Raw genomic sequence first — 14,110 nt, forward strand, 5'->3', positions numbered from 1 at the left:
AAGATCTCAAGTTATGTTTATTTTATAAAAAACATTATTTGCTTGTATTTCTTCAGTACTTTTTCTAAGGAGAAAACAGACAAGAAAATTCATTAATGTCAACTACAGCAATGCCAGATCTAAGAGAAATGGAATCTATGTTAATTACTAAAAAAAAAAAATAGTGCTGTTTATATATGTTTCAAGTTTACCAAACTAATTGATTTGCAAAACCAAGTTTATTAACAAAGTATATTTCACACAGATAGCCACACCAACCCCTACACTTGTAATCACCATCTCCTTTTGTAGAACTAAGTCCAAAGATATTAGACAGCAGTCATTTTCCAATAAATTCAGATCTCACTGAAAATGTTTAGTGACAAGAATATTTTTACACGTTTTTCTTTCAAAGATGACAAAGAAAATTGGGTTCAATAGGTTCTTGTTCAATGATAAAACTCTTCAGTGAATTGTCATAATTCATGATTATGAAAAATCACAATTATAGCACACAAATTTAACTGAAGTCTCTTTCTGTGATTTTACATACAAAATTAAGATTAAAAGGACTGTGCAAAGACTACTCTACTGTGCACTACTATAGAGGTCTATTTCATTTACATACCTGCACCAGAATCAAAGAGAGTAATGATACTTCATCAGGCAGTTAATATTGTCCGTATCGCCTAAACATATAAAGCATGAAACCCCCAACTCTCCTTCATTTCCTATGTGCTGAAGTCAAGATGAATGTATACTTCAGAAACGGTAAGAAAATGAGATATAGAAGAGTGCCTCCCATCCAAATGAACAATACTTACAAAAAGAGGTAACTACTTTTTCTTTTAGTAAGTGATTTACAAGCAATACATTTAATTGCAGTCCTCGGAACATCTTAGAGAAAGACCTACAGAACAGTCTCCCAAACCAACTCATATTCTTCAGGAAAGTCAAAGAGGCAGCATGGTGGTTACAAATCAGAAAAGATAGCTTAGAGTCCTCATTGACAATTCTCTGAGATATCAGTTTGCACATCTTCATCAGTGATGTGGAGAATGATCTTTCAGAAAAAGGTAATTTAAGGCTGGATTCCTTACAATGAAATTTCATTTATATGATCCTGCTATTTGCACACACATGAGTAACCATGCATCTGTCTGGCGCTCCTCCTAAATGACTTCCATAGAATCATAGAATCATTTAGGTTGGAAAAGGCCTTTAAGATCATCGAGTCCAACCATCAACCATGCCCACTAAAACACGTCCTGAAGTGCCACGTCTATGCGCTTTTTGAATACCTCCAGGGATGGTGACTCCACCACTTCCCTGAGCAGCCTGTTCCAATGCCTGACAACCCTTTTGGTGAAGACATTTTTCCTAATATCCAATCTAAACCTCCTCTGGTGCAACTTGAGGCCGTTTCCTCTTACCCTATCACCTGCTACCTGACAGAAGAGACAAGCACCCACCTCGCTACAATCTCCTTTCAGGTAGCTTTAGAGCAACAAGGTCTCCCCTCAGCCTCCTTTTCTCCAGAATAAACAACCCCAGCTACCTCAGCTGCTCCTCATAAGACTTGTGCTCCAGGCCTTTCACCAACTTGGTTGCCCTTCCCTGGACACGCTCCAGCAACTCAATGTCTTTCCTGTAGTGAGGGGCCCAAAACTGAACACAGTACTCAAGGTGCGGCCTCACCAGTGCCGAGTACAGGGGAACAATCACTTCCCTGCTCCTGCTGGCCACACTATTTCTAATACAGGCCAGAATGCCATTGGCCTTCTTGGCCACCTGGGCACACTGCTTGCTCATATTCAGCAGGCTGTCAACCTGCACCCCCAGGTCTTTTTCTGCCAGGCAGCTTCCCAGACACTCTTCCCCAAGCCTGTAGCATTGTATGGGATTGTGACTGAAGTGCAGGACCCGGCACTTGGCCTTGTTGAACCTCATACAATTGGCGTCAGCCCATTGATGCAGCCTGTCCAGATCCCTCTGCAGAGCCTTCCTACCCTCAAGCAGATCAACCCTCCCTCCCAACTTGGTGTCATCCGCAAACTTAGTGAGGGTGCACTCGATCCCCTTGTCCAGATCATTGATAAAGATATTAAACAGAACTGGACCCAAAATTGAGCCCTGGGGAACACCACTAGTGACCCGCCACCAACTGGATTTAACTCCATTCACCAACAACCCTTTGGGATCATCCATCCAGCCAGTTTTTTACCTAGTGAAGAGTACACTTGTCTAAGCCATGAGCTGCCAGCTTCTCAAGGAGTATGCTGTGAGAGACAGTGTCAAAGGCCTTACTGAAGTCCAGGTAGACAACATCCACAGCCTTCCCCTCATCCACTAGGTGGGTCCCCTGGTCATAGAAGGAGATCAGGTTGGTCAAGCAGGACTTGCCTTTCATGAACCCACGCTGGCTGGGCCTGATCCCCTGCTTGTCCTGCACATGCCATGTGAGCACACTCAAGATGAACTGCTCCATAATCTTCCCCAGTACCGAGGTCAGGCTGACAGGCCTGTAGTTCCCCGGATCCCCCTTCCGACCCTTCTTGTAGATGGGTGTCACATTGGCAAGCCTCCAGTCATCTGGGACCTCCCATGTTGACCAGGATTGCTGACAGATGATGGAGAGTGGCTTGGCAAGCTCCTCCACCAGCTCCCTTAGTACTCTCGGATATATCCCCTCTGGTGCCATAGACTTGTGAGCATCCAGTTGGCGTAGCAGGTCATTAACTATTTCCTCCTGGATTAAGGGGGGTATATTCTGCTCTCCGTCCCTGCCTTCCAACTCAGGGGGCTGAGTACCCTGAGGATAACTGGTCTCACTATTAAAGACTGAGGCAAAGAAGGCATTAAGTACCTCAGCCTTTTCCTCATCTTTAGTGGCAATATTCCCCTCTGCATCCAATAAAGGATGGATATTCTCCTTGGCTCTCTTTTTGTTGTTAACATATTTGTAAAACCATTTTTTGTTGTCTCTTACAACAGTGGCCAGATTTAGTCCTAGCTGAGCTTTTGCCTTTCTAATTTCCTCTCTGCATGACCTAACAAGATCCCTGTACTCTTCCTGAGTTGCCTGCCCTTTCTTCCAAAGATGGTAAACTCTTCTTTTTTTCCTGAGTCCCAGCAAAAGCTCCCTGTTCAGCCAGGCCAGTTGTCTTCCTCGGCGGTTCGTCTTGCGGTGCATGGGAATAGCCTGCTCCTGAGCCTTTAAGATTTCCTTCTTGAAGAATGTCCAGCATTCCTGGACCCCTTTGCCCTTCAGGACAGTCTCCCAAGGGACTCTCTCAACTAGTGTCCTGAACAGGCCAAAGTTTGCCCTCTGGAAGTCCACAGTAGTGGTTTTTCTGGCCCCCTTCCTTACCTCACCAAGAATCGAGAATTCTATCATTTCATGGTCCCTAAGCCCAAGACGGCCTCTGACCACCACATATCCTACCAATCCTTCCCTGTTTGTAAACAGTAGGTCCAGCGAGGCTCCTCCCCTGGTAGGCTCACCTACCAGCTGTGTCAGGAAGTTATCTTCCACACACTCCAGGAACCTCCTAGACTCCTTTCAAGACTGTTGCCATTTTAAACCAAATTGGTTCCCATGAAATTTCATAAAAATAAGGCTACTGGAGAGGCAACTAACATAGATAGAATAGAATAGAATAGAATAGAATAGAATAGAATAGAATAGAATATTTCAGTTGGAAGGGACCTATAACAATCATCTAGTCCAACTGCCTGACCAATTTAGGGCTGACCACGTTAAAGCACGTTAACTTGTCATAGTATTCCAGCTGAAGGACAGGATAAAGCATAAGATTAACTATAAACACTGCAGTTAATCTCTAAGGTTTTAAAAGCTTTCTGAGAAGACAGTCTCACGAAAATGCTTAAGTAATCCCTTAAAACTACTATCTGCATTTATTTGAATAGACTTCTCTATGCACAAATGTTGTCAATGGAAAGATGAAAACAGCTTTTTCATTACTCCTTGATATACAAATAATTGATGAAGGTTTATGTCCTGGTTTCAGCTGGGATAGAGTTAATTGTCTTCCTAGTAGCTGGTACAGTGCTATGTTTTGAGTTCAGTATGAGAAGAAATTGATAACACTGATGTTTTCAGTTGTTGCTAAGTAGTGTTTAGTCTCAAGTCAAGGATTTTTCAGCTTCTCATGCCCAGCCAGCGAGAAAGCTGGAGGGGCACAAGAAGTTGGCACAGGACACAGCCAGGGCACCTGACCCAAACTGGCCAACAGGGTATTCCATACCATGTGATGCCACATCTAGTATATAAACTGGTTGGACTGGGGGCAGGGAGATCGCCACTCAGGGATTAACTGGGTGTTGGTCGGCGGGTGGTGAGCAATTGCCCTGCGCATCATTTGTACATTCCAATCCTTTTATCATTACTGCTGTCATTTTATTAGTGTTATCATTATCATTATTAGCTTCTTCTTTTCTGTTCTATTAAACCATTCTTATCTCAACCCATGAGTTTTACTTCTTTTCCCAATTTTCTCCCCCATCCCACTGGATGGGGGGGAGTGAGCGAGCGGCTGCGTGGTGCTTAGTTGCTGGCTGGGGTTAAACCACGACAGTTTATTATTTTCTAATAATACTATGAATTAATTAGTAGATTACACAAAAATTGTTGAAATTAGAAATATATAAGAAAATACAGCTTACAGGGCTTTAATCATTTCTTCTTCCATCTTCTGTAGTGAATCAAGTAACAGAGGAAGTGTAGTATCATAATATTGGTGCTGATGTAGCTGTGCTCCTTTCAGTGCCAATACATATTGATTATGCAACATATGAAGTTTCATAGTGGCTTTATCACACCGATCTTTGGCTTTCTCAGTCTCCTTTCCTGAGAAGAAAGAAAAAAGGAAAATGCATATGGTGATTTTAAAGTATACAAACATCAATACTTGTGGCTGACATAAATCTAATAGATTCATGATAAGTTTGCACTTTGTTCCACAATAATATGTTTAAGCTATTTCTCTGAAGAAGCTAAAATTTGACAATTCTCAGGTCACTAGTAAGACCAAATGTCTTCGTGTTCCTATTCAAGATAGAAAAAAATGCTGCCTTTCCTTTGAGCAGAAATGTGAGAATACTTTATCTGAAAGTATATGAAAACCATCATCTCCATAAGTATAAAAATAACTATGAAGAATGAAATGAAAACTACTCAAACACGAGTACCACAAATGCTAATCTTTTATCTGTCTCAGAGTAAATAAACATTTTTTAATGAAGAAAATAAATAATGTCCTACTAGCTCAGACCCATGATCCATTTAGACCAATATCCTGTCTCCAGTAGTGATAGTAGGAACTGCTTTTAGGGAAAGAATGTGTATTGGGTTTACGTGGCAAGGTTTTGGTAGCAGGGGGTTACAGGGGTGGCTTCGGTGAGAAGATGCCAGAAGCTTCCCTTATGTCTGATAAATCCAAGGCCAGCTGGCTCCAAGATGGACCCACTGCTGGCCAAGTCTGAGCCAATTACCGATGGTGGTAGAAACTCTGTGATAACATATTTAAGAAGGGGAAAAAGCTGCTGCACAACAGCAGCCGGGACAGAGAGGAATGAGAATATGTGAAAGAAACAACCCTGCAAATACCAAGGTCATTGAAGAAGAAGGGGGAGGAGGTGCTCCAGGCACCGGAGCAGAGATTCCCCTGCAGCCCATGGGGAAGACCATGGTGAGGCAGACTGTCCCCCTGCAGCCCATGGAGGTCCACAGTGGAGCAGATATCCACCTGCAGCCCGTGGAGGATCCCACGCCAGAGTAGGTGGGTGCCCCCAAAGGAGGCTGTGGCCCCGTGGGAAACCTGCGCTGGAGCAGGCTCCTGGCAGGCCCTGTGGCCCCGTGGAGAAAGGAGCCCATACTGGCGCAGGTTTGCTGGCAGGATTTGTGTGACGGTCTGATAAATTATGGTCAATGTCTCAAACATTCGTTAAAGAACTTTGGTGGGGAAAACGGCCTCTGTAAAAACGCTGGAGTTTTGTGAACAGGACAATGTGCCCAGAGGAGAGGGACCCACGGAGGGTGGGACCGTGCTTCTCCAAAGCCGCAATTCCTTATCTTAAGTGACCAGGAGAAGGAGCACAGCGTATGCGCCTGGAGGAGGGGGCCCCACGGAGGATGGGACTGTGCTTCTATCTTAAGTGGTCATGCCAGCAGAAAAAGAGAGGCAACTCCACAATAAACCCCCTCAAAGCTCACCGACCAATTCCAGAGAACCCCGGGAACGTGAACTGCACATGTTGAGACCACTGACTAACACACTATAAAAGAAGGGAGGACAAGTTCTCAGTGCGTGTCCTCTGGAACTGGATCTCTACGCTGGCTGGACCAACGCTGGAACCAGGACTGGTGAAACTCTTTTCTTCTCTCTCTTTCCTCTTCTCTTTCTCTCGTTCTCCTTCTTTTTCTTCTCTCTTTTCCACAGTCCCTACACCTCATCCTTTTAAATACAAACTGTTGACCAAGTCTGGGACTAGGAGTGGATCTAGCTGCCCCTGGGCTCCTCTTTGAGAAGGAGTCCAGAAAGCAAGGGGGTCCACTCTGAACATTGTGACTCAATGGGAGGGCTCTCCATATTTTCTTCTTTGAATTGATCCCCAAATAAGTAAGGCTTATGTATGGTTAGCACGTGTTGTACAGTTCACTGACACAGTTTCATGTTCCTTTTTCTGCTTCTTTTTCTACACCTCCCTTCTCTTTTCAAACAGCAGCTTAATGACATGATGCAAGGTTCATATTGATAAGTTCACTTGTACTTGGGCAAGGTTAGCTTGGTTGAATAAATGTTGATTGTTGTTTGAACTCCCCTGGTGTTGTTTCACCTTAGTTCTGACAAAGTAAATCCACGAACGTGAGTTGCTCCAACTTTGGGACGCGACAACTTGTGACCCTGCAGGGGACCCATGCTGGAGGAGTCTGTTCCTGAAGGACAGCATGCCATGGAAGGGACCCATGCTGGAGCAGATCATGAAGAACTGCAGCCTGTAGGAAGGACTCATGTTGGAGACGTTCATGAAGGACTGACTGCCATGTGAGGGACCCCACGCCAGAGCAGGGAATGAGTGTGAGGAGTCCTGCCCCTGAGGAGGAAGGAGCGGCAGAGACAACGTGTGATGAACTGACTGCAACCCCCATTCCCTGTTCCCCCTGCACTTCTTGGTGGGGGAGGAGATAGAGAATTCAGGAGTGATATTAAGCCTGGGAAGAAGGGAGGGGTGGGGGGAAGGTGTTTTTGAAATTTGGTTTTATTTCTCATTACCCTACTCTGGTTGATTGGCAATAAATTAAGTTAATTTCCTCGAGTCGATTCTGTTTTGCCCATGATGGTAATTGGCGAGTGATCTCTCCCTGTCCTTACCTCGACCCACGAGCCTTTCAGTATGTCTTGGTTTCAGCTGGGATAGAGTTAGTTTCCTTTTTAGTAGCTGGTATAGTGTTATGTATTGGATTCAGTATGAGAAGAATGTTGGTAACACACTGATGTTTTCAGTTGTTGCTAAGTAGTGTTTAGACTAAGTGAAGGATTTTTCAGTTTCTCATGCCCCGCCAGCAAGAAGGCTGGAGGGGCACAAGAAGTTGGGAGGGGACACAGCTAGGACAGCTGACCCAAAGTGGCCAAAGGAATATTCCATACATTGTGATGCCAGGCCCAGTATTTAAACTGGGAGGAGTTGGCCGGGGGGTGCAGATCGCTGCTCAGGGACTTAATTTTCCCTAAGTCATGTCTGTTTTACCCATGATGGTAATTGGTGAGTGATCTCTCCCTGTCCTTATCTCGATCCATAAGCCTTTTGTTATATTGTCTCTCCCCTGTCCAGCTGAGGAGTGGGAGTGCTAGAGTGGCTTTGGTGGGTACCTGGCCTCCAGCCAGGGTCAACCTACCAGAGTGAGAAACAACAGAGGGAACACCAGGGTCAGAGGAGTATGATGTACTCCATGGCAGAGCAGATATACCTGAAGGGACTGCAGCCCATGGAGGACCCACTCCAGAGTAGAGGAAGAGTGAGAAGGAAGGAGTGACAGAGAGAAACCACTATATCCTGACTGCACACAAACACCCCTGCAATCCCCTCCACTGAAGGGACTGAGTGTAGCCAGGAGCGATAACAAGGAGGGAGGAGTCTGGAGTGAAGGAGTGAAGTTGAGCCTAAGAATGGGGAAGGAAAGGTCTTTTCCTTAAGTGTGCTTGTTTCCCAATACCCAAATCAGTACTCAAATATTTATATTAATTAGCAACAAATTAAGTTAAAATCCCCAAAGTCGAGTCTGTTTTGCCTGTGGCAGTAATTGGTAAGTGATCTCCCTGTCTTTATTTCAACCCACAAGTCTTTTTGCTCTCTCGTTCTTCATATTTTCTTCTCCCCCAATCCCACTGGGGTGAAGCGTGTGAGCAAGCAAGCGGTTGTGTGGATGCTTGGCTGTGAGCCAAGGTCAACCCACTACAGGGTACAAAACATTTGCAACTACTAAAGGACACAAAAGCATAAAGACAAAGCTCTACAAATATATTAGAAGAGTTGAAGGACACAAGAGATTAATTTCTTAATGGAATACACAACAGAGAAGGCTGAAGGATTTTATGCCATTTTGCTTCCAAGAAAGAAATTTGGTAACAAATAACCTAATAAAATTTTAACAGTAAGATAGGCTATAAGATGAAGCGAGAAAAAAATTGACTGTCTGGCTACGTTAGAGGCATTTCCATTACATGATTAGACAAAGTTCACACTAGACCAGATGCTCCCAAACTGTGGTTTACACATGCATATCTGTGTGGTACACATACCAAACTATATGTGATACATAGCAACAGTAGTATGCAAGTGCCCCCATGAAGGAGGTTTACCTGAACTCTAAAGTAGGAACTTGACATATGGGTTTTGATTGATAACCAATGAGAACTACCTTTGTGCATGTCGTGGTTTAAACCCAGCTGGTAACAAAGCACCACGCAACAGCTCGCTCGCTCCTCCCCCCCAGCCACGGTGGGATGAGGACAAATATAAAGGCAGGCTCATGGGTTGAGATAAGGACTGGGCAGGGTCACTCCCCACTTATGGTCACGGGCAAAAGACAGGCTCAACTTGGGGAAGAAACAAAATCAATTTAATTTACTACAATTCAAATCAAAACAAAGATATTAGGAAGTAAAACCAAACCTTAGAAACAACTTCCCCCCACCCCTCCCTCCTTCCCGGCTCAACTCCACTCCCAGTTCTCTCTACCTCCTCCCCCCAGAAGCACAGGGGAACAGAGGATGGAGGTTGGGGTCAGCTTGCCACACATTGTCTCTGCCTCTCCTTCCTCCTCAGGGGGAGGACTCCTCGCTCGTCCCCTGTCTGCCTCTCCTTCCTCCTCAGGGGGAGGACTCCTCACTCGTCCCCTGCTCTACCGTAGGGTCCCTCCCACAGGAGACAGTCCTTCACGAATATCTCCAATGTGAGTCCTTTCCTCAGGCTGCAGTTCCTCACGAACTTCCCTGGTGTGGGTCCTTTCCGTGGGCGGATCTTCAGTCACACACTGCTCCAGCACCGGCTTTCCCATGGAGTCACAGCCATCTTTGGGGGCATCTGACTGCTCCAGCGTGGGCTTCTTCACAGCCTGCAAGTGGGCATCTGCTCCACTGTTCACCTCCATGGGCTGCAGGGGGACAGCCTGCCGTCTCACCACGGGCTGCAGGGGCATCAACCTCCTCAGGTAACCCTCCTCCCCCTTCTTCTTCACTGACCTCGGTATCTGCATAGGCATTCCTCTCACATTCCAATCCCCCTACTCCCTGCAGGTTCCCTTTCTTAAATATGTTATCCCAGAGGTGCTACCACCATCACTGATTGGGTCGGCCTGGACCAGATGTGGATCTGACTTGGAGCCAGGAGAGCTTCTAGCAGCTTCTCACAGGAGCCACCCCTGCGACTCCCTCCCCCGCTACCAAAAAGCTCCACCACACAAACCCATAACAGTGCAGTTGCTGACCCAAGCCATCTAATCAGTAGTCCCTCATACTACTTCAGACTGTCAGGGCATAGATAGCATGGGCCAGTGGCTACCTGCTGAGGGGAGCCAGGGGTTGTGCTGGATTCCTGGGCTGGCAGTGGAGGGGGCCTTGCCAGCCTGACCCACCAAAGCCAAACAAGGCAACAGGGCAGGCTGGTGGGGGCAGTCTCCAGCCCAGGGAATCAGTCACTTCCACAGGAATTTGCAGAGGCCAAGTCAGGATATCAGCCTGCAAGTAGGGGTCATGATCAGGCCTGGTGAAGGTACCCAGCATCAGACCCAGCCCTGGGGTGGCCAGGCAGGGACATGGCAATAGGGCTGGGTAGAGGCCAGGCTGGGACATCAGCCTGTGGGTCAGGCCCAGCTCAGTGGGGCTCATGGCCACGCAGGGCAGGGCTGTGGCAGAGCTGGAGACTGACTGGCACTCCTATGGTATCACTGGGGCAGGGACTGACAGCCCTGTGATGAGCTGAGCTGAAATAGGGCCCCTGAGCCTGTGGGCAAGGGTGAGGGAGGCTGATGAGAGCCAGTAAGGCCTATTAGTACCCTCTGGGCCTGCACAGGCTTCCCTTTTGCTTTTGCACACTTTCTAAAAGCTCCATTGTATTATGTGAGTTATCGTCTCAGTCAAGCCTTTCAAATGATAACACAGGAGGAGAGGAAAATAGACAGGATTCATACAGAAGTATTGTTCTTACAACATTCTTAAAACACACAAAGAGACTGTAGCTTTTTCAGAGTTCAGAATACTCTCTTTTTCTTATCTCTTGCTTATTCTTTAGAACTACTTGTTTCCAGTAACTATTCCCTAAACTGTCTGAAACTTGCCCTGATTTGATGTTTGGCTGGTAGTTGAATCATACCTTTGTTTGACCTTGCAGTGTTCTTCATACTTCTCGAATTACACACACATTATTTTTCACATTAGATTAATATTTTTAAATCTTGTGATTTATATTAATATAGTTTCAATTAAATCTTATCATTTCTATGCTATTATATATTATGGAACATGATAGCCAAAACTCTACTCTCAAACTCCTCAGCTTAATCTGCTCTGTTACAAACTGCATGAAAGAGGATCAGTCACTGTCATGAACAAAGCCTTTTCTCTCTCTTTTCCTTCATACCATGACATACAAGCACTAAACAAGTTATTCTCCTTTGGGCATTTTTAGAGGGGTCTTTTGGGTCATCTCATCCATTTTTTGGTTTATCTTTATTTGGCTCAGATATACAATCAATATTTTTATTTTAAAGTACTATCCAAAATTCTTAGCATCAATTACGATATCTGTTTATTTCCCAAGAAAAGCAAAGGAGTTTGGTTTTGGATTACGGTAATTTTCTCTATTAAAACTTCACTAGGGCATCGCAGCATTTTATTTCAGAAAAATTTAAAATGGAAATGGAAAATAATATTAGGGGAGTATCAGGGCTTTTTTTTTTTTTTTTTTGAATGAAGCAACAATATTCCTTTGAGAAAAGATGCCAGTTTTGAGAGTATAATGTTTCAGACAAAAAAAACCCCTTCAGTTTACTTTAGAATCTTTTATTTTTCTAAACATCAGCACTGAAATGTAAAACTAAGTCGAAGCATACCATAATGCATTAGACGTTTACCAGTGTTTAAGAAAGCAGTTTTTCAAATAATTCCCCGCAACCACATCTATCTTTTCAGCTACATGTTTTTCAGCATTTCTAATAACCAAGGTAACTCCTGAATTTTTTGTTGTCTTCACATTTGTTTATCAATAACAAACCTCCCACATAGTCACTTCCTTATTTATTTCAATTCTGGAGACACACATTTTCACAGAGGATTATTTCTGTGTCTAGAAAAGAATGCTCCTTTATACTATTTGTTTGCATTATGCTACTGAAAAAAATTTTATACACATGAATGAGATGACTAAGGCTTTCAAATAGGTCTTATGATCCTTTAACAACAATTTTTTAAAGCAATAAAATATTTTTAGGGAATCCTAAAGCTGGGCTTAAAACTGCTTCTACAGATTGATAAAGAGAGAGAGTACTGGTGGGACCCCAGCATTTCCTTTCTCCTAAGTCAATTTTGGTAAAGACTAAAAACTTCTTAAATTAAAGCAAACAATTTAAGAACCTAGGTATGACAGGGAAAAAAAAGACTAACCTTAGAGTGATATACCAAGCCAAAGTAGCTAGGTATATTCAAGGTAACAGACTCCCAATACTGAAGAAAAGTTTACACTATTTACAGTGAATTCTTGAGAAAGCTTTGTTGCTTACCAATTTTGGGGGCAACTCTCTAATTTGTCCTTTTCTTCTATTAAGCCTTTCCTCATAGTTTGATTTCTCTAGTCTTCCATCATTGAATAGAAAAGACGAAGTCATAACACCTTGTAGAACTTACCTTATAATTGATTATTCTGTATTACCTATTTAGTTGATCTTAGGACCTCCCTGATCCCATCATCTGCTTAAATGAAGTATGTTATGTAATACTGTGTACATCTAAATACCATAGGTGATTATGAAAATTATTTCTTCATTTGATAGTTCTTATTCATCCTGGGAAAACTGCTAGTGCATTAACCAACAACATGGATTTTTAAGCATTTTTGTTTCCCATTCTGAACCCAGCCTCACTAGGCTTCTACAAGACCAGAAGTCAAGAGGCTTTAAAATAATTTATACTGATCTACAAAGTACTTTTTATGCAAACTACCTCAACTAAACTAAGATAGCTTTGATTATTAGTTCTGTCTCAGGAAGCAAACTCTAAAATTTACTGACCAGCCTGAAATACCGTCACTCTCCAAATAGAGATGCAAGTGCAGTGCTCTTAATTAACATGGGTTTCATAAGACCTAAATCACAAAAATGGACAGAATAAAGAGTATGTTGGCTTTTAATCTCTAAGGTCTTTTTTCCCTTTGTCTTGCAAGAGACTTAAATGAATTTGCTTTTTCAAAAAAAGAAAATCACGCATTCCCTCCTCCACTCAATATATTTCTAAGAAGAGGATAAGTTGTTTTTCCCCAAACCTTATTTTAACAAATTCATGACTGCAAGTGACAAATAGTTTTCTGATGGAGAAATACCTATTTGTATATACATACAAGTTTTCAGAATACTGAAGATCTAAACTTCTGAGTTAAGAGTTAGTAAAGTTATCTGTTTAATGAGTATCAGCAGTTAAGATAAACAAATAATAAAGCATAAAGTAAGAAAAAAAATGCAATCTTATGCACTGCTATAACACGTTTGAGCTAATAAATAACACTAGTAAATTCTCTCAGAATGATGAGTGCTGGTCTGTGAGAACTGAGTCGTGCGCATCCCAGGGGTGTATGTCTATGTTGGATGGAAACAATATGCCTAAGCTGGTCCCAAACTAACGCCACAAAAAGCCACCAGGATCTCTTGGCACCATGCTCCCCAGTGTTCCCTATGCTAGAAACTTTATTTCACGCACAAGAAACAACCCTAGCCCTTGCAAGTACTGGTACTCTCTCTGAGCTGGAAAGCATGAAATACAGTATTTCTTTTATTCACCCTGCTAACATCTGTAAATAACACAGGCCAGTTCAACTAGAATTACTAGTTTCATCTTACAGTGTGAGTTTCAGGCAAAACCAAACTCAAAACTCTAAGAGTTTCCTGATCTCAGTGACATCTAAAGGCAACATATGCCACCAGGAGATGTAATGGTATAATCACGATTATACAAACAGCTCAGAATGAATGCACCAGCAACCTAATAAAAGTATTATCCGACCACTCAGCTATTACAAAGAGTGGCAGGGCAATAACTTGGTGTCCTGGGTTCAGCTGGGATAGAATTAATTTTTACAGGAACCTGGGAGGTGGGGGCATAGCCGGGGCAGCTGACCTGAACTAGCCAAGGAGCTATTCCATACCATGTGACATCCTGCCCAGTATATAAATGGGGAGCGGGCCGGGGGGGTGGTCTCTGTTTTCGGTGGGGGAAGTGGTGGAGCGTCGGGTCCCGGGTGGTGAGCAGTTGCACTGTGCATCACTCTTTTTGTATACTTTTTTTTTTCATTAGTGCCGTTGTTGTTGTTGTAATCTCTTTGTGTTTGTCCCAGTAAACTGCCT

General features: G+C 43.6%; 1 protein-coding gene across 1 annotated transcript in view; it reads right to left on the minus strand.

The window, feature by feature from the left end:
• LOC126035443 (tyrosine-protein kinase Fer-like) overlaps nucleotides 1-14,110 on the minus strand; it is a 254,879-nt gene that overhangs the window by 173,416 nt on the left and 67,353 nt on the right. Inside the window, exon 5 of the mRNA XM_049794009.1 lies at nucleotides 4,666-4,849. Coding sequence (XP_049649966.1) covers nucleotides 4,666-4,849 — 184 coding nt within the window. The remainder of the gene's footprint in view (nucleotides 1-4,665; nucleotides 4,850-14,110) is intronic.

This window comes from Accipiter gentilis, chromosome W (assembly GCF_929443795.1).
Source record: "Accipiter gentilis chromosome W, bAccGen1.1, whole genome shotgun sequence".
Taxonomy (NCBI): Eukaryota; Metazoa; Chordata; class Aves; order Accipitriformes; family Accipitridae; genus Astur; species Astur gentilis.